Source organism: Micromys minutus (assembly GCF_963924665.1).
Source record: "Micromys minutus genome assembly, chromosome: X".
NCBI lineage: Eukaryota > Metazoa > Chordata > Mammalia > Rodentia > Muridae > Micromys > Micromys minutus.
In genome coordinates, this window is record NC_137970.1 from 126,893,928 (window position 1) to 126,921,487 (window position 27,560).

At 40.4% G+C, this 27,560-nt stretch overlaps 1 protein-coding gene and 1 pseudogene across 2 annotated transcripts; one reads left to right on the forward strand and one right to left on the reverse strand.

Moving 5' to 3' along the window:
* Positions 1 to 1,370: 1,370 nt before the first annotated feature.
* TKTL1 (transketolase like 1) lies at positions 1,371 to 27,142 on the forward strand (the record flags this gene model as incomplete). Its single annotated transcript, XM_080910268.1, is given in 19 exon segments — positions 1,371 to 1,411; positions 1,413 to 1,505; positions 5,314 to 5,434; positions 9,990 to 10,087; positions 11,565 to 11,756; positions 11,831 to 11,958; positions 13,518 to 13,658; positions 14,626 to 14,666; positions 14,811 to 14,901; positions 14,904 to 14,974; positions 19,433 to 19,589; positions 21,244 to 21,290; positions 21,294 to 21,351; positions 21,354 to 21,361; positions 25,436 to 25,519; positions 26,488 to 26,502; positions 26,506 to 26,584; positions 26,758 to 26,877; positions 27,093 to 27,142. Coding segments are annotated over 19 exon segments (1,635 nt in total).
* On the reverse strand, positions 7,119 to 7,707 carry LOC308414609 (vesicle-trafficking protein SEC22b-like; annotated as a pseudogene). The gene has a single exon. The product of its transcript is annotated as a vesicle-trafficking protein SEC22b-like (transcript).
* Positions 27,143 to 27,560: the final 418 nt, after the last annotated feature.

The window sequence follows — 27,560 nt, forward strand, 5'->3', positions numbered from 1 at the left end:
CTGCACTTGGACTACCATGTTACTGAACCTGGCACATCCACTGGGTGTTGTGAAAGGTTATCCCAAGTATTTGAGATGAACCATGTCATCTTTAAGAAGAGACATAGCCCAAGAGTTCAAAAAAATTATTCTGCCATAATGAAAACTCACCCAAGTCAGGCTCCGCAGTCAAGTTACAGGCCGGTTTTGGACTAAACAGTTACTCCAGGCTTGTTGTGCAGAAAGTTCTAGAAAAGAAAATACCTCAGAAATATCTTAAAGTCTCAAGATGACCAGCTCATCTCACCAGGTGAGAAATCTAACTAGAGGCTGACTGCCTTATGTGAGGTGTAACCATCCAAAACCTTTGGAATTCCAGGATGTAATTTTTAATATAGTGATAAAATGTGAATATCAACATCACTATGGCAACTAGTTTAAGTTTCACAATGTTCACTACAATTCTCTACATCTCCAGTCATGACTACACTCTAATTGCAGAACTTTTTTTTCCACTCCCAAGGAAAACTGTACCTGAACATGGCGGTAGTCCCTTTGAGGAACTGATAACACAAAGAAAAATATAAAGAAATAAAATTAGTCTGTATAGTGCTGAAAATACTAATGACAAATGTTCAAAATTCTCTTGAAATAGCCACGCAGCAGCATATAGTCGTGTGGCAGAGGAGTAAACTTGTAATGAAAAGCATTCACAACTGTGAAAAGCAGAAGGATACATGCCAAGAAGAGATACACGTACGACAACGGCAGACTACACATGCAGTGAGTGCAGTGGAAGACTACATGCACAACAACAAAGGAATGCACTCATGATGGAGAGATTTTAGATAGATAGATAGATAGATGGATAGATAGATAGATAGATAGATAGACAGATAGATACATAGATACATAGATACATACATAGATACATAAATAGATACACAGATAGGTAGATGAATAGATAGAAGATAGACATACAGGCAGACAGACAGACAGATAGATGATAAATAGATAGATACATACATACATACATACATACATAGATACATAAATAGATACATAGATAGGTAGATGAATAGATAGAAGATAGACATACAGGCAGACAGACAGACAGATAGATGATAAATAGATAGATAGATAGATAGATAGATAGATAGATAGATAGATAGATAGATAGATAGATAGATACACACACAGAGAGATACACATACAACCGAGGTAGACTTGTGGCCAAGTAACGGACTTGTGGTGGAGAGATGGGCAAGCAGAGTTGAGGCATAAGCCCCCATAAACAGCAGGTGACTGGGCGGGGCATGACTGGGCGGGGCATTCCAGGGCCTTTTAACTGACCGTCCATTTAGAGCTGCAGAGCGCAACACAGAGGAAGGATGTCTGAAGCTGAGGCAAGTGGTGAGATGGCCCACAACTCGGCCTGATAAGAAGACATTTCAGGTGTTGCGGGACATGGCCAACTGCCTGCAAATCCATTCCATCAGGGCCACAGGTTCCTCGACCACTACTAGGTAAGGGGCTTGGGAAGGCCTTACCATGCGGTTCTTTGGTCGTTCTTTCTGAAGCTGTGAAGTGAAAGGAACCTGCCGTTATCCTCCATCTTCTGCCTTCTGAGGGACACCTACTGCTTTTCGATGCCCATGAAGTTCAGTCCTCTTCAGCCCTGGTGGCAGGGGTACACCCCTGACTACATTGTGACCAAAGTTCTGGAAGCCTATACGACCTTGGTAAGGAAAAATCTAGAACCCAATCGGGTGAATGAGCAGTGTTCCCTAGTATTTATCAAGCTAGCTCTAGTTTGGCATTTTAGCTAGAAATGTCATTTTGTGTATAAGCAGTTGCAGTGGAACTGGGGTTGGTGATGATTGAGTGACCATTACTCAGGAAAATAAATTTGGCTCTGTTAAGAGCACACCACAGAGGCAGTGCTCCAGGAGGTGGGACAGGAAAGTGAAAATATGAGAGGTAGCACACAGAGGTGTACTTTCAAAAAAATTAGTGGATGGTTCGTAAGAAATATTGGTTATTGGGTTTGCTGATATTTGTTAAAGGTAACTTTGCACTGATCAGCAGGTGACTGGGCGGGGCATGATAAAAAACAGGTTGTTTTGTCCATGTGGTCCAGGCTGGCCCTGAACTGAATCCAAAGGATTCTCCTGCCTCCACAATATTTGGAATTAGGGCCTATAACACTGGTTGTCCACAGGTTTTTTCCCACAGTTTTTCTTTTTTTCTTTTTTTGTCTTTCTCTTTTGGGGGATTCTTTTATATATGTTTAGATAGTTCTGGCTGTCCTGGAATTCCAAGTGTAGACCAAACTGACCTGTAGCTCAGAAAAATTCTTCTGCCTCTGCCTCCTGGGTACTGGGATGAAAGGCACATACCACTACACCTGTCTTCTCCACAGTTTTTTCAATAAACTAGTACTTGTATGCTTATTCAGGCTTACTAATACTAACCAGGTCTTATTAAGTTTTCTCTTTCTAGGAATTTTTCCAGTTACTTTGATTAACAAAGTTTTTTTTTTTCTGAATTAGATAAGTTCGTTGATCTTACATCAGCTTATGTTATGGCAAATAAACAAAGATAAATCTTATAAAAACCTTTCAGAATAGATTTTTTCAAATAAATTGAATAAATAACTTAAAAACATCATTAAGTATCTAAGGGATAAGAGACAACTTTTACTTACAGAATTATATTTAAAATGTTTTGTTTTTAATAACAAAGTTTTTTAGGATACAGTTGTTGATGTAACTGTAAAAGTTCTTGTTTATTTCTGTAGAGATGAGCTAATCTTTCGCAAGAACCAACTTTGGGTCCTGTGGATTGTACTTCAGAGCAAAGCATTGCCTAACATGCCCTGGTCTTGATCACCAGCATTGCACAAAAAAATATGCTTAGTTTTGTAGATTTTTTCATCCTCATTTGCCAAACCATTTTTTAATTCGGCTATGATCTTTATTATTCTTTCCTTCTCTTAAAGGCTTTTGGTTTAGTTCTTTTGTAGTTCACTAAGTAGTAAAGTTGGGTTGTTGATTAGAAATTGTATAAAATATCCAGGCAATGGTGATATATGTCTTTACTCCCAGCACTTGGTAGGTAGAGACAGGCAGTTCTTTGTGAGTTTGAAGTCACACCTGGTCTACAGAGTGAATTCTAGGACAGCCAAGACTACACAGAGAAACTCTGTCTTGAAAAACCAAAAAAAAAAAAAAAAAAAAAAAAAAAAAAAAAAAAAAAAAAAAGAAAGAAATGGTTAAAAAAAAATGAGTTTTAGCCATACATTTTTCTTTGCACTGCTTTTGCTGCATAAAATTTGTGTTTTGCTTTTATTTTCATGCAGCTTATTCTAATTTTCTTTATAGTATTTTTTCTTTTGATTTTTATAAGAGTTCATTGTTTAATTTCCACAACTCTGTTAAATGTTTTCTATTTTTCTGTTTTTAATTTCATGTCGTTGTAGCCAAACAAAGTACTTCAAATGTTTTTTTTTTTTTTTCTTTCATCATGCCCTGGGTTTGGGAGTGCATCTCAGTATTAGACTATTTGCCAACATATGCAAGGCACTAAGTTCCATCCCCAGCACTACAAAAATAATTTGGTCTGAAACCTGGACTATGACATTAAGAGGACAAGGTAGTTAAGACACAAGATTTTTTTTTTTTTTACATTTTTGTTTTATTCGTCTTAGTGCTATCTCAGGTCTACCACCATGACCACCAACCGCTACTTAAGTTAGTTACATGGCATCACACTAGGTTTTTTTTCCCACCTCAAGACAGGATTTCTTTGTGTAGCCATAGCTGTCCTGAAACTCTGTAGATCAGGCTGACCTCCGACTGCCTGGCTCTGCCTCCCAATTGCTGAGATTAAAGGTGTACACTAACTGTCTAGCCACACTTTATTTTTTAATGAAGCAAATACTTTTATTTATGTCTTTTAATTTTATCAAATACAGAGAAATGGGTTTAAGGAGGCAAATATTAAACAGGCATGATGGCACATGCATTTTATCTGTGAGTTGGAGGCCAGCCTAATCTATAGAATTACTTCAGGGGCAGTCATTTAAAAAGAAATGCTTATTATAAGCCTCTACTTTATCCTGGAATAGATTAAATAGTACAGAAGTTGCTCTCTATTGTTCTGCTTTGTTTTGTTTTTTAAGGCTTGGGTTCTGGTGACTGAGCTGCGGTCCTTGGTTTTATAAGGCAAATACTCTTTGTTTTTTATAATAGGTTTTTTTTTTTTTTTGGATAGGTGAGAAGATATTTCATTACAGTTGTTTGTTTGTTTGTTTGTTTGATTGATTGATTGATTCTTTGATGCTGGGGATCACACTTGGTCACCTACATGTTACCCCTATCTAAGCTAGCTTCCAGCTTCAGCCTCTTGAATACTGGGATTACAGATACTGGCCACCATGTCTGAATCTTATTGTAGTTTATATTTACATTTTTGATAACTAATAATGATAAACATTTTTATACAATTGTTGACCATTCTTCGTTCTTTGAAAATCTATTTACACTATTTACCCACTTTAGTTTGTTGTTAAATTTTTGAGCTCCTTATCTTTTGAATATTAATGCTCTGTCAAATTGGATAGCTGGGAAATACTTTCAGAGAGTAGGTTTTATCTCCTATCCTGTTCTCTCTCCCCTATAAGAGAAGAGAAAACAGGACATTTCATTTTAGGGGTTGGAGGAATGTCTCAGCAGTTAAAAGCAGTGGCTACTCTTCCAGAGGTCCTGAATTCAATTCCCAGTACCTAGATGGTGGCTCACAGCCATCTATAACTGTAGTTCCATGGGATCCAGTGCCCTCTTCTGGTGTACAAATGTATTTTTAGACAAAACACCCATATACTTAAATTACAAAATTCTTTAAAAAGAGAAATTAATTTGAAGTAGTAGGATGCAATTTATGTGGTGGTTCTGATAGAATGAAGTATGTGAAAGTTCTACAAATGATAAATATGAGTGAAATAATGCTCAAGTCATTCACTTGAGCATAAGCCCCAGTGCATGCTGCTCCTCAGATAGAAGAAGAGTGATAGGTTCAGAGTGTGTCCCTGTGCGCAGAGAGAAAGAGGGATTGGGAGGTTGTTGACCTCTCAAAGATGGCTCTTAGTGCCTCAAGCATGGGGGGTCATGGCCCAGCATCCCTGATTCTTGACTGAATTCAGTCAGGCTAGGGGAAATGAATGTTGCTTCTAGTTGGAAGACACAGTGTACTGCTGCTATACATAAAAGTACACAGTGCCCATTGAGAACCATTTGCCTGTGAGAATTTAATTGTATCACATTTGCCTTTCAGCCATTTCACACCATGCAGCAGTGTTGCTGAGATCATGTCTGTGCTATATACAATGAGATATAAACAGGAAGACCCCGAAAACCCAGACAATGACCGATGTAACCGATGTATCCTTTCAAAGGTATGGTGTTGGGAATACTGCTGCTTGGTTTTTTTTTTTTTTTTTTTTTTTTTTTTTTTTTTTTTTTGGTTGGGTTTTTGGTTTGTTTGTTTGCTTGCTTGCTTGCTTGTTTTAGTAGTAGGGCTTTGGTTTTTGCTTTTGTTTGGTTGGTTTGAGTTGGAATTTTTTCTTTTTCTTTTTTTTTTTTCAGAAGAGGTCAGGACTTGTAAAGACTAAGCTAGCCCTCAGCTTACCATGTAACACAAGCTAATCATGAACTCTTTATCTTCCTACCTACATTCATCTTCTGTGCTTTAAGACTTAAAGCTTGCTCTTAACATACTCTTTAAAGGCACCATGTATCAGTGGGCTTGAAATGGGCCATTTGCTATTTTGTTTCTTTTTCTTTCTTTCTTTTTTTTCTATTTTCTTTTTTTGTTATAGTATGAAATTGTTCTAGTCAGGCCCACTTGGAATTGTATCACATGTGTGACCAGGAAAGATGGCATGTGGCCATCTTTTCTTCCTTCCTTTCTCTCTCTCTCTCTCTCTCTCTCTCTCTCTCTCTCTCTCTCTCTCTCTCTCTCTCTCTCTCTCTCTCTCAGTAGTACTCTACCTCACTCCAGCTAGTATTGAAGTTCCCATTGGCAAATCATACTTCTCTCATCCTCTGTTCTGCTTTGAGATGCACATGACTTCAGTGAATCTGCCCTGCTGAACATACAGAAAACTGGGAATGACTTGGAAGAATCATCAACCCAAAACTGATGGGATTTTAATTTTACCAACTTTTATTTTTCTAGCTGAGTAATCCTGGAAAGTAGCCAAAAGATCTTTGTATAAACAGCTTCTTGAAACACGTTAGGGCTAGGAGAAAGATAAGCACTACCTGGAAGCAAATTCTTCCCTTTATTCTACTTTGCCACTCCCAAGTTGTGCCCTTCAATGCATAATAGTTAATAACAAAAAGAAAAGAATGTTAGCTGGGTGAGATGATGCATACCATTAATCTATACACTTAGGCAGTTGAGACAAGAAAATTACCAAGTTTTAGGCCAGCCTAAACTACATAGTCCCAGGCCATGCTGAACTACAAAAATAGACCTTTTTCTTTTTTTATTAATATAATTGATTTAATTCCAAAGCAACTGTGCAATAAGCAAAATATAAAAGGAAAACAACAAAAGTTAACTTCCTACAGTGGCCAACACATAGGACCTGCGCATCACAGCAATTAACCTTCACATACTTTGAGTCTTGCTTGAAAGTCCACCACACATATTACCAACAAAGGGATGTCGATTAAAGTTAAGACTCCCCAAAGGGCCGCCTTCTTTGACAGAATTTTGGATGCTGCTAGAATGGTTTGGTTACCTTAACTCTCACTGATGGCGCCATCAAAGAGAATGCCCCAGTTCTGCTGTCTCACAAAGGTGCTGGGAGGGAAAGAAACAAAACAGACAACCTACTGTTCCCTAATACATATGGCTTAGCACCCAGAGAAAGTCTCTGCCCCACAGAGACTTGCACATGGGTCAGGCTTCCTTAAACGAGACGCCATCTTTCATTTTCAGGACAGGTCTTTTCTTGCAAGGTCTTGAGAGGCAGAAGTTCCACTTGGATTCTGTGAGCTCAGTTTCCTGAAAACATACACCTGCTGGGTTCTAGGTTCTCCCTTACTAGTGACTAGGTTCATATCTCACAGTCACCAAAACCGCACATACACTATCAGCATGATGAAAAATACAGCCACTGCTGCAAGCTTGGCGTAAGTGGAGCGCATGTTCAGGTATTTCGCATCCTGGTGGTATTTCTTAGATAGACTGGACAAATTGTTAGCCTTTGAATCCAATGCTGAGAGTGCTTCTCCCCGCTGTAAGACTTCTTCAATATTGGCCACCATGATCATCTGCACGTCTTGCATTTCAGTGTTGATGGAGCCTAGATTTCTCCGAGCACGGCTATCAATGTAGAGTTTCTTGGTTTTCTGAATGAAGGTGTCAAACTCAAATGAAGGAAGTCTTCTAGGTAGGCAAAAGCCAACTTCTTAGGGAAGGCAGCTTCACACAAAACCAAGTAACACACCCCCTGCTCAATGTAGTGAAAAGTCATGACTCCTGCTTCCAAGGTACATACATCTATCTGGTGGGGGACTGTTCATTCAACTTTCGAAAGAGTTGCTTAGCCTGATTCTGATACTGTTGAAGGTCCCGGCCTGACTACTCATCCTCCTGCATCAAGGCGACCAGCGGAAGCCCGTCTGCCACTCAGGTGATCAGCAGCAGCAGCACCATCTTCCCTGGCTACGAAGACCAGACCCAGCTGCCTCAGTCACTGCCCCTTCTCCCATGGTGGCCAGGTATACCTCTGGCTGTGGTCCTCAACAGCTAGCTGCTGGTGGCTATGTTTCCTGCTGAGGTGGCCAGAAACGTCTTACGACTTTTTTTTTTTTTTTTTTTTTTTTTTTGTGAGCTAAGAAACCTTTTCAGGGCCCTTGTGCCATATCAGGCTTCTTGCTTGGTACCCAACCCATAATCTCAGTCTGCCTCATAGTCTTCTACTTTTTAGTGGAGGCTCTGACTCTGTGCCAAAAATTGAAGTCCTAAGGCTTATTTGCCTTTAGCTTCACAGCTAGGAGGAAAAGATGCTGTAGGTCTGTGATCTAAGAGCATGTAAGACATCTGGGAACCAGATCTTGTTACGCTAGTTGTTTTTCTGTTACTAATGAAACACTCTGACCAAAAACAACTTGAGAAGAAATGTTTATTTGGCTTAAATTTCTATGTCATAGTCTATCATTTAGAGAAGCAAAACAGAACCTCAAGCTGCTTTACTGGCATGCTCTCCTCTCTGGGTTACACACAGACAGCTTTCTTTTTTTAATTACTTATTTTTATTCTTTAATGCTCTTTTAAAGTTTAGACTTTATCTCCCTCCCAGTCTGCCACCCAACGGGTCCCCATCCCATACCTCCTCCTCACCCCCACCACCAACCCACTACTCCCAGCTCCAAGAGGATATCCTCACTCCCACACCCCCCCCACCAGACCTCCACACTCCCTAAGGCCTCAAGTCTCTCGAGGGTTAGGTGTATCTTATCTGACTGAGTCCAGACCCAGCAGTCCTCTGCTGTATATGTGTTGGGGGCTTCTTCCAACTTTTCCCAAATTAAACCACAGGGGTCCCTGGCTTCCATCCATTGGTTGGGTACTAGTATCTGCATCTGACTCTTTAAGCTGCTTATTGGGTCTCTCAGAGGGCAGCCATGTTAGGCTCCTGTCTGCAAGTACAACACAAGATCAGTAGCAGTCTCAGGGCCCCAGGCCTTTCCTTGAGTTGGATCCCAATTTGGGCCTGTCATTCGACCTCCTTTCCCTCATTCTCTTCTCTATTTTTCCCCTGCAGTTCCTTCAGAAAGTAATAATTCTGAGTCAGAGCCTTTGACTGTGGGATAGCAACCCCATCCCTCCATTTGATGTCCTGACCACTGGAGTAGGGCTCTACAAGTTCCCTCTCCCCACTGTAGAGCACTTCATCCAAGGTCCCCCTACCTTTGAGTCCTGAGAGTCTCTCACTTCCCTGATCTCTAGTACATTCTAGTGGGTGCCCCCACCTCCTACCTCCTGAGGTTGCCTGTTTCCATTCTTTCTACTGGCCCTCAGGGCTTCAGTCCTGTCCCACCCTCAATACCTGATCATGATCTCCCTCTTCCCCTCCCTGTCTCTTCTCTCACCCTGAGCCCTCCCTGCCTTTGCCCCCTCCCCTCCTGACTGCTTTCTTCTCCCTCCCAAGTGAGATTGAGGCATCCTCACTTGGGTCCTTGTTAACCTCTTGAGTCCTGTGATTGTGTCCTGGGAATTCTGTATTTTTTTGGCTAATATTCACTTGTCTTAGTCAGGGTTTGTATTCCTGCACAAACATCATGACCAAGAAGCAAGTTGGGGAGGAAAGGGTTTATTCAGCTCACACTTCCACATTGCTGTTCATCACCAAAGGAAATCAGGACAGGAACTCAAGCAGGTCAGGAAGCAGGAGCTGATGCAGAGGCCATGGAGGGATGTTACTTACTGCCTTGCTTCCCCTGGCTTGCTCAGCCTGCTTTCTTATAGAACCCAGGTCTGCCAGCCCAGGGATGGCTCCACCCACAATGGGCTGGGCCAGGGATGGCTCCACCCACAATGGGCTGGGCCAGGGATGGCTCCACCCACAATGGGTTGGGCTCTCCCCCCTTGATCACTAGTTGAGAAAATGCCTTACAGCTGGATCTCATGGAGGCATTTTCTCAACTGAGGCTCCTTTCTCTGTGATAACTCCAGTTTGTGTCAAGTTAACACAAAATCAACCAGTACACCACTTAATAGTGAGTACATACCATGCATGTCCTTTGGGATCTGAATTACCTCACTTAGGATGATTATTTTCTAGTTCCATCCATTTTCCTGCAAAACTCATGATGTCCTAGTTCTTAATAGCTGAGTAGGTAAAAAGGAGTAGCCTGCACTTGGTGCCACAAATCTGCCCAAAGCCCATGTCCTGTAGCTGTTCCTATATTCACTAGGTTTATTTTCTCTTACAGGGACTACCATTTGTTAAAGTAGCAACAGGATGGCCTGGGCGAGGACTAGGGGCTGCCTGTGGGATGGCATATACTGGCAAGTACTTTGGCCAAGCCAGGTAAGGAGCTTACCAGACTCTATTTCACCCCTGCACTTTGCTTCATTAGTTTGAGAAGCCAATGCTGGTTTTGAAAGTTCTGGTTACACAGTATTGAAGCAGTAAATAAATTACATTTGTGGAACCGTTCTAATATCTCTTGTTGGATGTTAATGGTGGCTGCAGCATTAGGACACTAATATTTTCTGATTCAGCTTCATGTTTTGTCCTGAAAATTTTTACTATGAAATGAATAACATGTACTTTGAATTAAGAGCCCCAAAATGTTAGTAGCACAGATATTAGTTACACAGGTCCTTTGCTTTTGGGTTGGTTCAGTCTCTTTTTTGGACCTTTCCTCATCTGCTACTTGTAATGCCTACAAATGAAATGCCTGGTTTAGACCTGGAACTTCCTGAAGCCTCTGCTACATGTGGTGAGCCTGAATCCAGAGCACTTCTGGTTCTGTTTCTCCAGGGTGCGGTGCTTCTCTTTCCTGGGATCTCAGGAGATAACTACCTAGATCTCTGGAGACCTTGTTCCAATTCATAGACAACCTTTTGAAGTACTTGGTTGGATTTCCTCCATCCCTACAGCAGCCTTTTTGTTCCATTTTCACAGAACTGCTAAAAAGTATTATCCATGATAGCCTCTTAGTTACTACCTTGAGTTTAATCATTGTTCTTAAGAGATAGGAAGATAGGTGGCTTAGCAGTTAAGGGCACTTACTGGTTGGTCTTCCAGAGGACCCAAATCAAATTCCTAGCACCTATGTGGCAGTACACAAATGTCTGTAAGTCCAGTTCTAGAGGACCTGACACTGTCTTAGACATATATGCAAAGAAAACATTCATACATATAAAAGAAATACAACATTTTTTACAAAGACTTTTCTAAAACTCACAGTACTTTTATGAGGTCTAGAGTGCACTTTTTCCTATATAAATGTCTCATGTCTCTGCTGCAGAGAAGTGTACTGTTTATAGTGGAGGATGTTTCCATTACTATGATGATTATAAATAAAAATTTAAGTTCAGAACTGCTTTAAAAATGGAGCATTCTGAAAAAAACAAAACATATGTACCTTGTTTACATGTTTCAGAGACCTACTTTCTCATTCCCTCTTGCTTGATAAAAAACCAAGAAAGGCAACAGAAGCAGCCCCCAAAATGGTATTAGAGCTGTAATGAGACTGCTAGTCAAAAGTAAAAGTTCGTCTCATGAGGCTCGGATTTCATTTTCTCTGCTGCTAAGCTAGGGAAAAATTAATGAAGAAAATTATCTTAAGGACATTGGAGTCTGAAGCACCTCCTAGGGTTTCTCCCTTCCTTCTTCCTTTCCTCCCTCCCATCATTGCCCCCCCCACTCCTATCCTCCCTCCCTTCCTTTCCTTCCCTTCACTCCCCCTCCTCCTTCTATTTTTATCTCCCTGAAATGCATTTGAAGTGGCCCAAGTGAGCCCCAGAAGAATTCTAACTATTTCTTGATTTGTTTCTAGCTACTGGGTGTTCTGTCTTCTGGGGGATGAGGAGTCCACAGAAGACTCTGTTTGGGAGGCATTTGCCTTTGCATCCTACTACAATCTGGACAATCTTATGGCAATCTTTGATGTGAACCGCATTGGACACAGTAGCTCCATGTCTGTTGAGCACTACATTGCCATCTACCAGAAATGTTGTGAAGCCTTTGGGTAATTGTGCCTCTGTTCCTATGTCTCTCTGTCCCATCTTTCTTCTTCATGTAATCTAACCTCCTCAATTACAGGTGTAATACTTATGTGGTGGATGGCCATGATGTGGAGACCCTATGCCGTGTATTCTCACAGGCAGCTCAAGTAAGAGGCAAGCCCACTGCTGTGGTTGCCAAAACCTTCAAGGCCCAAGGCATGCCAAGTGTTTTGTTCCTGTGAGTATTCAAAACAGTTGTCTATGGAGTAGAAAGAAGCACTGGCTAGGCTGATGATTTCCTTAGTGAACGATGTTAATGCTGGTAACATGCTAGAGAGTGCTTCTCTCTCTTGACTTCACTAGCTAATATGTCTGGTTAGGATAGGAGAGGTAGCCCAAACCCTTCCTACCAAGTAAAAAATGGTTTTCTACCCTTGTAAGGGAATGGCTGGTGGAGCAGTTCACAAGAGAGAACATTTCCCTAACAGGGAAGGGTCTGTATGACTCATAGTCAGAAAGTATGGTATATGTAGGGGTAAGCCAATGAGTAAAGTGGTATATGCATATTCATTTGTCTAGACCCAGACTTTCTGGAACAACACACAAAGCACAGAAGGTTGGGAACTAGGGGCTCGGGAAAGAGAAACTTATTTTTTAAATAAAATAATTTTAGTCTAATTAACTCATAAATAAGAACATCAGCTAGTTTAAGGAAACCACTGAAATACTTGCCCAATCCCAAACTATACACTTAGTATGGCCATTCTGAAGCAGTGGAATTTCAGTTCAGATTTCACTTTCATTATTATATTTTTATTCACTTAATCCACTAGGGAGTGGGCAGACTATGAAAGAGTTAAAACTAGGGAGAAAATGAGACATAATACAAGATGTAACTGCACATTTTAAGATTATCATCCAGAATTTTCTACCTCAATTTAGTTTTCCAAGTTTAAGTAGTTGAAAAGGGTATGGGTAATCAATGATAGATATTTTAGAATAAAACTGATCTGTGGCTCTTCCAAAATACAGCCTTATGCTGAGTCCACAGATTTGATAAATTACAACTTTAACAATGAGCCCCTTCCAGAACCTGAATGTTTTTCTTTTACCTGTGTCTTACATGCCTCCTTACATACCCAGTCACTAAGAGTGTATCTCTTATACATTCCCTCCTCCTTCTCTGCTAGTTTAGTTGTCACTAAGTCCTCATCATCTTTATTAAACTTCACAAAGAATCTGTCTACTTCCTGATCACTCTTGAAAGCACATTACAGCAACCACAATCTTTCTATAAGACTGATCCTTCTATCTGATCTTTGATTCCTTTTCTAAACTTTTTGTGGGTTTGATCTTTTGTTTGTTTAAAGATTTGTTTATTCTATGTGACTACACTGTAGCTGTCTTCAGACACACCATAAGAGGGCATCAGATCTCATTACAGATTATTGTCAGCCACCATGTGGTTGCTGGGAATTGAACTCAGGATCTCTGGAAGAGCAGTCAGTCTTAACCACTGAGCCACCTCTCCAGCCCCTGTGGAATACACATAATCGTCACTCTCCCTGTCTATCTTTTCAGCTTGTTTCCTTCATCAAATCCTCCATTCACCAACAAGTGAATCTGTGTTTCCCTCAAAAGCCACAGGACCTTTCTTAGGCTGCTTTTTCTTACTGCAGTTGCATTTCAGGACCCACCTATGTTGGATTCTTATTCCTATGACTCCTGTTCAGATGATCTGGCTCATTAAGCACCTGGAGTAAATATCCTTTGTTTTGTTGCAGATGTTGAGGATGCAGAAAGTTGGTATGGAAGGCCAATGCCAAAAGAAAGAGCAGATGCAATTATCAAATTAATTGAGAGCCAGATACAGACCAATAATATATATATATGGCCTCGCCCTCTGTTTACAAAGCTGATGACATGTAGGCAAAAAATGTAGAATATTGAAAAACATCATATATGTCATCCCGGGTTTTTTTCTTCCTTAATATACAAAAATCTTCATTTACCAGTTAGTAGACAATAATGGAATTTGACTGATGGTTATAAGTTGTAAAGATAATGTGCCTCCTCTTATTAACTCTGACTTTCTTCTTGTTTTGGCTGGGTGAGTTGATTGGTTTAAGGAAGGTTTTTGTTTTGTTTTGTTTTGAAATATGATCTCAACTAAGGCCAGGCTAGACTTGAACTCATTCTCCTTCTTGAGTTCTGAAGTTACAGGTGTTAACCACCATATGTATGATTCTGAAGGAGACTATTGGTAAATAATATTTATTTATTTTATTTTATTTTTTTATTTTACTTAATCTCTTTTTACAGTCCAGATTTTATCCCCCTGTCCTGGTCCACCCTGTGACTGTTCCACATCCTATAACTCCTCCCCTCCTACCCATCTTCACAAAGCTGTTCCTGCCCCCATCTCCCGACACCTTAGGGCCTCCAGTCTCTTGAGGGTTAGGTGTATCTTCTCTGACTGAGTCCAGACCCTGCAGTCCTCTGCTGTATATGTGTTGGGGGACTCATATCAGCTGGTGTGTGCTGCCTGGTTGGTGACCCAGTGTCTGAGAGATCTCAGGAGTCCAGATTAGTTGAGACTACTGGTCTTTCTATAGGGTCTCCCTTTTCCTCAGCTTCTTCCAGTTTTTTCCTAATTCAACCACAGGGGTCAGCAGCTTCTGTTCATTGGTTGGGTGTAAATATCTGCATCTGACTCTTTCAGCTGCTTGTTGGGCCTTTTGGAGGGCAGTCATGATAGGTCCCTTTTTGTGAGCACACCATAGTCTCAGTAATAGTGTCAGGCTTTGGGGGTTTCCCTTGAGCTGGATCCCAATTTGGGCCTGTAGCTGGACCTCCTCTTCCCCAGGCTTTTCTTCATTTTTGTTCCTGCAGTGCTTTTAGACAGGAACTGTTATGGGTCAGAGGTTTTGACTGTGAGATGGCAACTTCATCCCTCATTTGATGCCCTGTCTGGTAAATCAAATTTATTAAAGATAACAATTTATCATTCTATAAAGTAGTAACTTCCTTCTAAGTATACTCCTAAGAAAATCTAACCACTTGACTCTTTGTTCTAGTTGTCTACTCAAAGAGCATGTGGTTTGGCTCTGGCTAAACTGGGCCATGAAAATGACAGAGTTATAGTGCTGGATAGTGATACCAAGAACTGCATTTTTTTGACATATTCAAGAAAGAACACCCAGAGAGATTCATCCAGTATTATATTGCTGAACAAAACATGGCGAGTGTATCATGCAGATCTCTCAAGTCCTTTCTCATTAACTGTCAGTAGTAGTCTATGAAAGGCTTTGTAACAAAAACATTCCATAGAAACAGTAGTAGTCACCTAAAGTCAAAGAGATAGTTTCTATGTCTTTTTTTTTTAAGTTTTTTTTTTTAAAAAAAAAGATTTATTTAATGCATATGAGTACACTGTAGCTGTCTTCAGACACACCAAAAAAGGGCATCAGATCCCATTGCAGATGGTTGTGAGTCACCATGTGGTTGCTGAGAATTGAACTCAGGACCTCTGGAAGAACAGCCAGTGTTCTTAACCACTGACTCAATCTCTCCAGCCCCTGGTTTCTATGTCTTATGGGCAGTGTATATATAAACTGCCCAACACCCTCTGGGCATCCTGTTCATACAGATAGCAGGCAGCAGGCTGAACACTCTAGATCTGAAGTGTCCTAAGTTCCCTAGTAGCCCTTTCTGTCCCATCTAGCCTATAACTAGACAATTTTACAGCCACCAAGAGACAAACAACTTAAGGAACTACCAGATCTGTGTGAGTTCAAAGTCAGCCTGGTCTACATAGTGAGTTCATGGTCATCAAATGAAACATAGTGAGACCCTGTCTCAAGCAATTTCTTATAATTAAAAAAATACCAGTGCTAGAGAGATGGCTCAGTGGTTAAGAACACTACTGACTGCTCTTCCAGAGATCCCGAGTTCAATTCCCAGCAACCACATGGTGGCTCACAACCATCTGTAATGGGAACCTGTCTGTCATGGAACTCATTCTGTAGACCAGGCTGGCCTCGAACTCAGAGATTTGCCTCTAACTCAAGAGTACTGAGATTAAAGGTGCATACCACCAGCACCTTGTGACTTAAGCACGTAGAGAATGATAGCTTTCTTTTGTCTTTACATTGCAGAGACAAAACAAACTCTGACAACCACAATGTTATGTTTTATTTTTGTTTGTTCGTTAGACAAGGAACTAAACTAGCAGAACTCATGTTAGTTTTATATTTTGAAACAAATAGTTTCCAATTTTTAATGAGTTGCAATGTTAATAATTTAGAGGATTTTACATAAAATCCAAATTTCTAGATTCACTTGGAAAGTAGAAACTTCCAATGAGTTGGCATTCCCTCATGATGGCCATTGGCTGGAGTCAAGCATCACCCCTGTTTAGATGGTCAATCCCAGCAGCTCTTTGGGTATTGTACTCTGTTGGCCCCATTGTCCTTTTATAGCATTTTTCTAACCCATCAGTGCTGGAATTAAAGCATACTTTAAGTTTTTTTTTTCAATTGAGCAGTAGCCAAATGCATATTTTCTTATTGGGGTAGAGTGGGGTGGGGGCAGGGGTGGTGTGTACCCTGAGTTATCCAAAGATATCCAGCCACCCACAGCACTATTCATGAAGTATCTATTGTCTGAACAGTCTCTTCTAACACCTCAATCTCAGAGGGGTGACTTTCTCAGTGAGGACAGCAGTAGTGCCTTTCTCATGTCTATACCAGCCAAACCTGGTCCCTTCCTTGTTGGACACTGAGTATGGACAGAGAAAGTCCAGCTTGCTCTTGCTGATAACACACAAATCAGTGTTGCTTCCAGACCCCAGCTGCAATAGCCTCTTACTAGCTTCTTGGCTTCTTCTTCCTCCATATTTGGCCTAAACTTTTCTTCAAACACAGACATTTAGAGCATACTTTTTAAGTAATAGTTCATCACAATTATAAAAATATCCATGTTCCTTCTTGGATCTTTTCATTTTGTTTTTCTTATGGTGCTATGGATTGAGCCCAGGGTCTTACAGAAGCAAGGCAAATGCTCTACCACTAAATTACATCCACAGCTGCTCTTCATTTAGAAAAAAAAAAGTGCAATTCTTTTTTTTTTCTAAATTGAGCTCCCTATCAAAGCTGGTATGATTGCTTCATTGATTATTTCAGTAACAGCCATGTTTTGGGCCTCCCTTTGGTAGACCTCCAGCTAGGAACTTATTACATAGCTAAAAATGAATTATAAACTTTTGATCTTCATGTCTCTACCTCCCAAGTGCTGGGATTACAGGTGTGAGCCACAGTGACTGGCTCAACATGATTATTTCAAATTGTTTACTGTTGATCTGAAGGTTTATACTCCAGAATGCCACCCACTATAAAATTAGGGTAAGTGTAAGCATGTCTTTTGACAATTTGTTAGCTGGAAGGTGGTTGGCAGAGACAGCGGGAAAAGAGGCCATGGGTCCTTTCTCAGTATCTTAATTTTGGGACCAGCCACTACCACCATTCCCCTTGGCAAGTTCTGATTTGCTCCCAGAGAAGGTCATGTGCTAGTTCAAAGCCTTCTAGAGTATATGAACCAGGAGTGCCTGCCAAAAGGAAGTGTAAAGATAGCAGTATAAAGTGGAAACCATTAATGTGCACATCAGGGGCTGGAGAGATGGCTAAAAGATCCAATATCAATGCTTGGCAACATCCTATAACTCCAGCTCCAGGGAATTCTGTGGTCTCTTTTGGCTTCCATGGGCACCCAAACACACAGACACATGGAGGGGTATAATGTGTAATTTTTAAAATTGAAATCTGTCTGGGGCCAGCTTCTGTTGTTTCACCCACTCCCCCCCCCCATGGCCAGCCCTAAGCAGCCATTGGGCCCTGACTCCATCAGCCAGCTGCTAAGCCAACCAAACCAGTTTTTTTTCTGAAAACACCTAAAGCTAGCTGATTGAGTTCTTCGGGCCAACCCCTATGGATAGTCTGTGGAATGCCAACAGCACTCTGGTTTTATTCAGCTCCCTCTAGCCCCATGAAAGGAAAACACTAGAGACTTATATCAGTAAATTTATTTATTTACTGATTTATATCAGTAAATCTCCAACCTCAATATGCCCATGCAAAGAACACACAACTCAGTTAATATGAATACAAGCTGAACGTCTAGATTGGGCAGATATAGCCTACACTACTCTATTGCCCAGCTATGAAATCCCTAACTACTTGAGGTTCTTCTAGACCATGTGGGTCTGCTCTATCTTCTACCTCTTCTTCCTCCATCTTCTTCTCCCTCCATCCTCCTTCTCATCTTTTCTCTTCTTCCTCCATTTGTCCCCCTCCAAAACTTTGAGCTCTACCTTTTCCTTCCACTGCCCAATCATCCTTATTTGTCCAATTAAGATTTTACCTGACCTAACCTGAGTATGTGATCTACTCCTCATCGGGGCATCCCTCTTGAGGGAGCAGAAAATACAGACAGCAATCTACAACATAGAGAGCAAAGGGAGGGGAGAGAGATTTTTTAAATTGTGCAAATCAGACACAGTCTCCAGATCCAGTGGCCCAAAGGATGAGCACAGAACTTGGAGAACTCACTCTGTATGCTCATCAACAAGAGGTTTGCGTACTCTTGCAACCTTCATGAGGCAGTAGGACTGGTCCTATTACAACATCACAAAATTCAGGAGCATGATGGTCCCTGTGGCAAAGAGAGGTGATTTGTTCTGTGATGCCACTTATCTTAGTCAGGGTTTCTATTCCTGCACAAACATCATGACCAAGAAGCAAGTTGGAGATGAAGAGGTTTATTCAGCTTACACTTTCATATCACTGTCCATTACCAGAGGAATTCAGGACTGGAACTCAAGCAGGTCAGAAAGCAAGAGCTGATACAGAGGCCATGGAGAGATGTTGCTTCCCCTGGCTTACTCGGCTTTCTTTCTTATAGAACCCAGGTCTACCAACCCACAATGGGCTGGGCCCTCCCCCTTGATCACTAGTTGAGAAAATGACTTACAGCTGGATCTCATGGAGGCATTTCCTCAACTGAGGCCCTTTTCTCTGTGATTAACTCCAGCTTGTGTCAAGTTGACACACAAAACCAGCCAGTATATCACTCAAGGTCAAGAGACCACTTGGAAAGATTTTAACTTTAGGGTTTTCATGGGAATGGAGGCCTAGATAAGGTAGGCCATGGAGAAAGGAGAAAATAGGAACAATGACTAGAATACTATTTGATAATTTTTATGTGAAATATAACCAATTAAGGGCAGTTTCTGGAAGAAGGGTAAGGTGGGATTGGAAAGTGGAGATAGAAAGTATGACACATAATTGAATGGCAACAGATGATTTAAAAGAAAGTGAGAAATTGTTGAAAGGGAGAGAGTCATAGGATTAGAGATACTACCTAGTAAGAAGTTTGTGACCCTAGATGAGCACTGGGCAGACTATCCACAAAGTGTAGGTCAGGGAAAAGTAGATGACAGACATTACATTCCTTGGTCTCTAGGGATGTGAGGAATGCATACCACCAGTGGTGGGTAGGAAAACTCCAAGAAAGAGACATGCTAAGACTGCAAAAATGTTGACCATGTGCAGAAGGAGTTATATCATGTAGTCTCTGTGCTTTAATGGGGGAAGGGATAAAACCAAATCCAGAGATGTTCTGCTTCCTGTTCTTTGTGTTTTAGGTGATTGTGGCTCTGGGATGTGCCACTCGTGACAGGACCATTGCTTTTGCCTGCACCTTCGCTGCCTTTTTTACCCGAGCATTTGATCAGATCCGAGTGGGAGCCATCTCTCAAATCAACATCAACCTTATTGGTTGCCACTGTGGGGTATCTACTGGTATGTATTCTGAACATTTTCCTGTTGATTGTTTTGTATAGTCCTTGCATTTTCTTACTGTTCACTAAAGGATTTTTGAAAAGTTGTATTGTGTTTTAGGTGTTTCAGGTACTCTGGATACCAATCCAGATGAGGCACATTAGTATAAAGGACCTACTCAGGCATTGAGAAATACTTGTCCACAGTCTTTTCTGAAACTTGCTATATACCAAATCTGAATAAAGATAACATACACATCCTAAAATTGTTTTCTATCCTCTGTGTGGTTACAAACTAATTGGAATAAGCATTATGAATAGAAGAGAAGGTGGATTGTGAGCAATTGAACACATATTTAGGTAGAAGCAGAGCAAGATTTCTGTTCTACCTTTTTTATTGTAGGGTGGTAATCTCTGAGAAAATTATGCTAATGAAATCTTCATTCTATCACCAGTAACCTGCCAGGGATTGCTGGAAACAGAAAAGTCTGAAAAGCAATTGAAGAAAGGTGGGAACTAGTAAAAGGGGTGGCCCTGAGAGATAATAATAATGATGATAATGATGATGATTATGATGATGCTGTTGCTAATAGAAGAATCTGGAGCTATATAAAAAGCAAAAAAGCAAGTACCTAGGAGTTTCTTAGATAGACTCCTGCTCATGAATTACAGAAATTGCATGAAAAAGATAAGTCAGCTGGTGACAAGTCATTTAGATAGTTGTAGCAGCTTACATTTGCTGCCAGAATGCTACTTTTGTACATTCAGGAACCATATAAGTGGCTCCTTAGGAGAACTTAATTGTAGAAAGCAGCTCTGGCAGGAGATTGGAGTGGAAACAGCAAGATGAGTGACACTGAGGCACAGATTGTAACCTAGGGAGCAAATATAGCTGAGAGACAAGGCAACTGAGACAGAGAAGCACTGTACTATGGGCAGAAATAGCAGCCTGAAAAAGAGCCCTGGAATCTTCAACCAAAACTGGATTCAGTGAGAATTTGTAAATCAGGACAGCCTACAGAGACAAATGAATCTATCTTGTGGAAAGGATTTGGGGTTCTGAGGTTAGACAGTTGTCCTAGGCAACACAGTGTACACAAGACACTCCTTTTCCAAACCTGAAAGAAGTAGGCTGCTTCTCTGTACATTGTGATTTTGGTATACTGATCCCATATACTCAAGGGCATCCTTAGTTACAGCAACATCCTAGGATATCCCAGAAGTATGTTGTTCAATACTTGACTGGCAAAATGAATAAGACACTTCAGAGTGAAAAATTCTAATTTCTTGAGGGCGAATAGTAGAATGAGCCAGAAATACAACACTTTGGAGAGGAAGACACAAGATCGGAGACTGGTATGGCTGGGTAGGGCTGACTCAGGAAGAAAGGGCATTAACTTGGACAGGAGTAGTACACTGTAGCCAGCCAAATAGTTACTGAACTGAAAGATGATTTGCTAACCTAACCCAGAATATTTTACTAAGCTTTCAAGAATGATGGATATATAAAGGCTCAATATAAATTACAGCAAGTGTTTAACCATGCAAGGCTTTCCTGCAGTTCAGGATGCTCTGGAGCAGTAAGAGTAACTGATTCTCAAGAATGATGGAAGGAGTTGAGGGTGGGTTTCTGGTAGTGTTGTATTCATGTGATTGTTGGTCTGTGATTTTCTCAGATGATGAAAACCCCTACCATATGGCCCTAGAAGACCTGGCCATGTTCTGAGCAATTCCCAATTGTATTGTTTTCTATCCAAGTGATGCTATCTCCACAGAGCATGCTGTTTAACTAAGGTATGTTTAAAGGATGCCAGATTAGTTATAAAATTCTCTACTGCAAGTTTTGAACTGATGACAGTTTTTTTGTTTTGTTTTTTGTTTCTTTTGTTTGTTTGTTTTCCTAGTATAAAACCTAAAATTTGGTACAAGAAGCTAAGTATAAAACTGACACCGCCCACACCACCACTGTGACCGAGCCTTGGAACAGTTTACGTTCTTTTTTTTTTTTTTTTTTTCTTTTTCCAAACCATCCCAGAAAAGGGAGAGGACTGTTTCCCTGTTGTTTGAGCATAGGCTGGAGGGGCCGAAGGAGCAATGACCCTCTCTGGAGAAAAGCCCTTTTTATTTTTTAATTTACATTTGTCTAATTTCTTTTCTAGGATCCTAATTTCTTCTTCAAGTTTAGATTCTTCCTCGCTTTCGCTTTCACTGTCTCCCGACTCATCGGAAGTATCTGCCGAAGCGACAGACCCCTTTGTCTGTTCATCTTGAACAGTCTCAAAAGTTCTTTCCATTTCAGCCCTAATTTCTCTTATTTTAGCATTATCACTTAAAAGAGTATCTTTCACCAACCTCCAAAAAAGAAATTGGTGACTGCTAACAGTACAGAGGAACTCATCGTCCCCATTTTAGTTTCACTTTAAGAAGATTAGAAAATAATAATAACCTTTTTTTCTTCTCATGTAGGTTTATATATTAAATATAATAAGATTATATTCAATAGACAAAGATACAGACTGCCCTTCTATATAAAGATAAAAGACCTATAGAATCCCTTAAAACATTCATAACTACATATTGCCAATTAAGTCCAGGATCTAGACTCTTTTTTTCCACCGCCATCTTGATTCCCTCTGCATCTCCTCTTTGCCTCTTGCCTCCACTTCCACTCTCTGACCTTTCTCTGCCTATCTCTCTCTCCTGTTCAATCATGTATCACCTTAACATAAATCTACAAGATTCCACAATGCCTAGGAAAATGTAAGTTGGGAGCTATGGTAGCACTTCCATATGCTCATCAACATATATCACCTCTTCTTTGATTCATTTTCTTTTTTTTTTAACTTTATTTTAAAAAACAAACATAAAAGAAAAAAAATTAAACATTTTTGCATAAATGTATACAAATACAATTGTGTCAGTGTTTGGCTTTTTTTTTTTTTTCTTTTTTTTAAGGTTTGATACTCTTCTGCATTAAGGTCTTACTAGTTACAATGAGCAAAAAGTACATGTAAAACAGGATGTAACCCGGAATTAGTCAAAGTTTACTTGGTGTGTAAGAATTGAGCATGACATTTTTTTCTTTTTTTTGTTCTTTTGTTTTGTTTTGTTTTGTTTACTTTTTTTCTTGGACTTCACACAGTCTGTGAGTTGTTTCTGGGGCAGTGTGAGCCTCTGGGGTTAGCATCCCACTATCAGTGACTGCATATTATGTCTGTTCTTTTGTGACTGGGTTATCTCACTCAGGATGATATTCTCTAGATTCAACCATTTTCTTATGAATTTGGTTAAGTCGTTGGTTTTGTTTTTGTTGTTGTTGTTGTTAAGTCATTGTTTTTAACGGTTTTTTTTTTTTTTTTTGCCCCAATATGTCCCTCCCTTTTACTTACAATTGCTGGCTCCCGGGGACAATCCCATCAGGTTCTCAGTTTCCAATCTCTGCCACCACTGTGACCGAGCCTTGGACAGAGGCCTGGGGGATTGAAAAAGAAACACACACAGACACATGGGTCACTCAATAATCGATGAATGCCAACTAGGCTTTATTTGGGACTCCTTTTATATGGGGTGAACAGCAAAGTTTGGGGAGGCCAGGTGCAGTTAAGAGTATATGAAACAGGATGTTTTCAGGGTAAAGATAGCTCTGATGGACCGTTCTGAGGTGTGGTTAAGAACCACAATGGATATAAGGAAGGAGTTCTTTAGCAAAACAAGTGGGGGAGGGGAAAATAAGGCCAGGCTCCAATGGCATGTTACAACATATAACTAAGGCGCTAGCATATTTATGCAGCATGCATGAGGCCCTGGGTTTGATCTTATGCACCATATAAACTGGTCATTGTGGTACATACCTAAAATCTTAGCATTTAGAAGATGGAGCCTGGGAAGTCAAATTTTCAAGGTTGCATTCAGTCAATAGTTTTAAGCCAGCCTAAGATGCATGAGACCCTGTCTCAAAAAAAAAAAAAAATACAGCTTTTACAACAGCAAGTGACTATGTACATGAATGCACTGGGATTGTAAAACACTCAAATGAAAGCCTAGTATAGGTCTAGAGAGATGGCCCAGTGGATAAATAGCTACACAAGTAAAAGCACCAGCATTCAGGTCTCTAGAATTCACATAAAAACTGGGCAGGGATCCAGGTTTGGTGATGCACATCTTTAATCCTAGCACTAGAGCTTGAAAATGTGTGCATTCAAATTGACAGTATTTATATTTATATCATCTCATTGGAAATGGCTGTGTCACATCATTTCATATTCACATGTTAAAATACTATTGATGGATGAATCATTACTAACAGTATTGTGGTAAAATTAATTTTAATGTGTTTTGAGCTTTTTTGTCAACAGAAGTCAATGCCTCTGCCCTGACTTTTTGTTCCATGAGAACAAGAAAAGTCAATGCATATTTCAGAAATCTTCCCAAACCATAAAATGGGACAACATAGAAAACTTATCACTGAGGACATCACTAGGGTCCTGCTTGAGCGTTTCCTGTGTCTGTAGCAAAGTCAAATATTGTACTGGCTGGTTTTCTGTGTCAACTTGACACAAACAGAGTCATCAGAGACAAAAGAGCTTCAGTTGAGGAAATGCCTTCATATGATCTAGCTGTAAAGCATTTTTTTCAATTACTGATTAATGGGAAAGAGCCTAGACCACTGTGGGTGAGGTCATCCCTGGACTGGTTGTCCTAGCCTAGAAAGTAGGCTAAGCAAGTTGTGGGAAGCAGGCTAGGAAGCAAAACAGTCCCCCCCAATCCCCATGGCCTCTGTATCAGCTCATGCCTCCAGAATTCAGCCCTGTTTGAGTTCTTGTCCCGACTTCCACCAATGATGGGCTGTGATCTAAACATATAAGCCAAATAAACACATTCATCTTCAACTTGCTTTTTGGCTGTGATAATTCAACTAAGACAAATGTGTAACCTGTTCACTGGTAGTTGAGCTTCTCCATCACTCCAGAGTATGCATTTTGTTGTTAGTATGAAGAGCTGTTCACTCAGCTGGGCAGTGATGATGTACAGCTTTGATCCTAACACTCGGGAGACAAAGGCAGATGAATCTGTGAGTTCAAGGCCAGCCTGGTCTACAAAGCAAGTCCCAGGACAGAGACCCTGCCTTGAATTAAAAAGTCAGAAAGAAAGAAAGAAAAAGAACTGTTTGTTTCTCTTTTCTAGTATTAGATTGTTACTTAGAAATTTATGGTTTGGCTTAATTTTCTTTTTTTATTTTGAGATTATAATATAATATTCCTCCCTTCTCTCAACTCTCTCCAAGTCTTACCATATATCCCTCCTTGCTCGCTTTCAAATTCGTGACCTCCTTTTTCATTAATTGGGTTGTGTGTGTTGGTGTGTGTGTGTGTTATTTGGAAACATAACCTCCTTAGTCTGTGTAATGTTACTTGTACGTTTGTTTATGTTTTCAGGGCTGGGCAGTTGGTGTGCTCTTCCTGGAGAAGACTTATTTCTCTGACTCTCAGCATTCTTTAGTTACCTGTAGTACTTTGTATAGGGTTAAGACATTCTCCTGGGCTTCCCCACCTACATTTACATTAGATTGTGTATTATCATTGTCCATGTTCAGACATGTTGTTAAGACTTTATGGATGTGGCTTCTAACATGTCTCGGAGACACAGTCTCAAAGCACATTCTATGTTCCTCTGGCTTTTACAGTCTTCACACCCCCTCTCCCTCAGTGTTCTCTTAAGTTTATATTTGGGAGTGTTTTACAGATGTATCCATTGAGACTAGGCTCCACAACCCTGCATTTTGATTGGCTGTGGTTTTCTGTAATGATCTCCATCTGTTGCAGTTTGATTTTTCTTAACCGTGGTTTCTGGTTTGCACTCATGCCACAGGAAATGTGCTTCATTCGTACCAGCCGAGCAGAAACTGCAGTTATTTACACCACTCAAGAAACCTTTCAGATTGGACAGGCCAAGGTAAGGGCACAAGTTTTCCTGTATTTACCAGTATCCGTTATATAAAGAGAGCCATTCTAGCCCTTACATGACATGTCTTAGTCGCTTTTCCTTTACTAAGTCTATTGTGATCTTTGCCTGCTGGATCTGTACTTCTTTCCAAATGGAGTCTTTTTTGTATTTTGTTTAGAAACAGTATCTTATTATGTACCCCAGGCTAGCCTCAAACTTGGAAACCTTCTGCCTTACTTTCCCTTCCACGTGCAGGGGCCTATAGATGTGTGGCAGCACACCCTGCTTTGTTGAATCCTTTTATAGGAGAAGGGTTTGTTTGTTTGTTTGTTTGTTGTTTTTTGTTTTTTGTTTTTGGAGTGCTAGAGATTGAGACTAGATCCTTATTTGCATGCTAGGGAAGTACTCTATCTCTGGGTCATTGCCAGCCAATTTTTCCCCAATTATATTTGCTAACTCTATGTGTTTGTGTGTGGCAGATGCATCACTACATGCAGGTGTCCTAGGCTTTCTTCTACATCTCTGCTTGGCTGTGAGGGCCCCCGGGTGACAATAGTATTCAGATAACAGTGTTTCTTTTTGCATTGAAATTTATCCAATCTGAATTGGCATTCAGGTGTGGAGGTCACAGGACAATCCTGGGGTGTGATTGATTCTTTCTTCCCACCATGTTCTAATGAATAGAACTAAGGACATCAGGCCTGATGGCCAGCACCTTTACCTGCTGAGCTATCTAGGCTATACAATTGTCAACCCTTTCTTAAAGTTTTATTTTACAATAAGGTCTCACAAAATTGCTTCTGCTGTCCTTAAGCTTGAAACCTTCCTGCCTCTGGTTCCTAAGTGACTGGGAATACTACACCTGGCTTGCAGGTGAATTAATTTACTAATAAATATGCTGGCATTAGGACAAAAACAAATTGTCTTTGAGAAGACTTTCATAGTAGCCATATTTTGTTTCTTTGGTGCTGTACTAGGTTGTCTGTTATAGTTAAAATGATAAGGTCCTAGTTATTGGAGCAGGAGTCACTCTGCATGAAACACTAGTGGCTGCTGATGAACTCTCTAAAGAAGGTCAGTTGATTGTGTAAATGTTGAAGTTCTAAGCCAGGAACAAGTAGAATGTCAGCTATGTGATATACTCAGACATATCTCTGCCTCCCGAGTGATGGGATAAAAGTCATGTGCTGCCACCACCACCCAGCTGTCTCTGTTTCTTAAACTAAGCTGATACTATTTTTCTCCAGATATCTCTATCAGTGTCATTGGTTTATTTACCATTAAACCTCTGGACACTGCCACCATCATTTCCAGTGCAAAAGCCACTGGTGGCCGAATTATCACTGTGGAAGATCACTATCCAGAAGGTGGGTTGGGTACTTTGGGTATGCTTTTGCAAGTTTGTTTTGGTAGAAAGTGTTTTTGTTTTGCCTGACTGTATATATACCATGTTCTCTAAATAGGCTACTACTAGTTCAGTATACCTTTGTTATGATTTTTACAAGTGCATCCATGTAGGGACCTCTCAGCCACCTAGAGTGGTTTCTTGAGCATGGATGTGCTTTCTGTGTTCCTATCATAGATCCTAGTCAACTAGGGTGGGTCAGTAGCAGCACTGAGGTGGCTAATTGAACAATAGACAGGAAAATAGTCACAAAAATTCTGCAACTTCTTTTGAGTTATTTTTAATAACTCCAAATTTTAGTTATTTTTTAATTATTAATAGTTTACTCCCATCCCCCTTTTAAAAAACTAGCTTCTCCTGGACAGTGGGGGCAAACACCTTTAATATAGCATGTAGACAGAGACAAAGTAGATCTTTACGTTTGAAACTAGCTGGGTCTATATAACATGTTCCAGACCTGCTGGGATATATAGACCTGTCTTAAAAACAACTAGATCCTTGAAAACAAAACAGCAAGTAGCAAAAAATGAAGAGTATTTCAGGGAGATAAGGCTTAGACTATGTTTGGGCCTAGGAAAATAGGTAGGAAAGACAACATTCTGTTTTTATTATACAAGGTTCTAAGACCACATCTCATTAGGTATT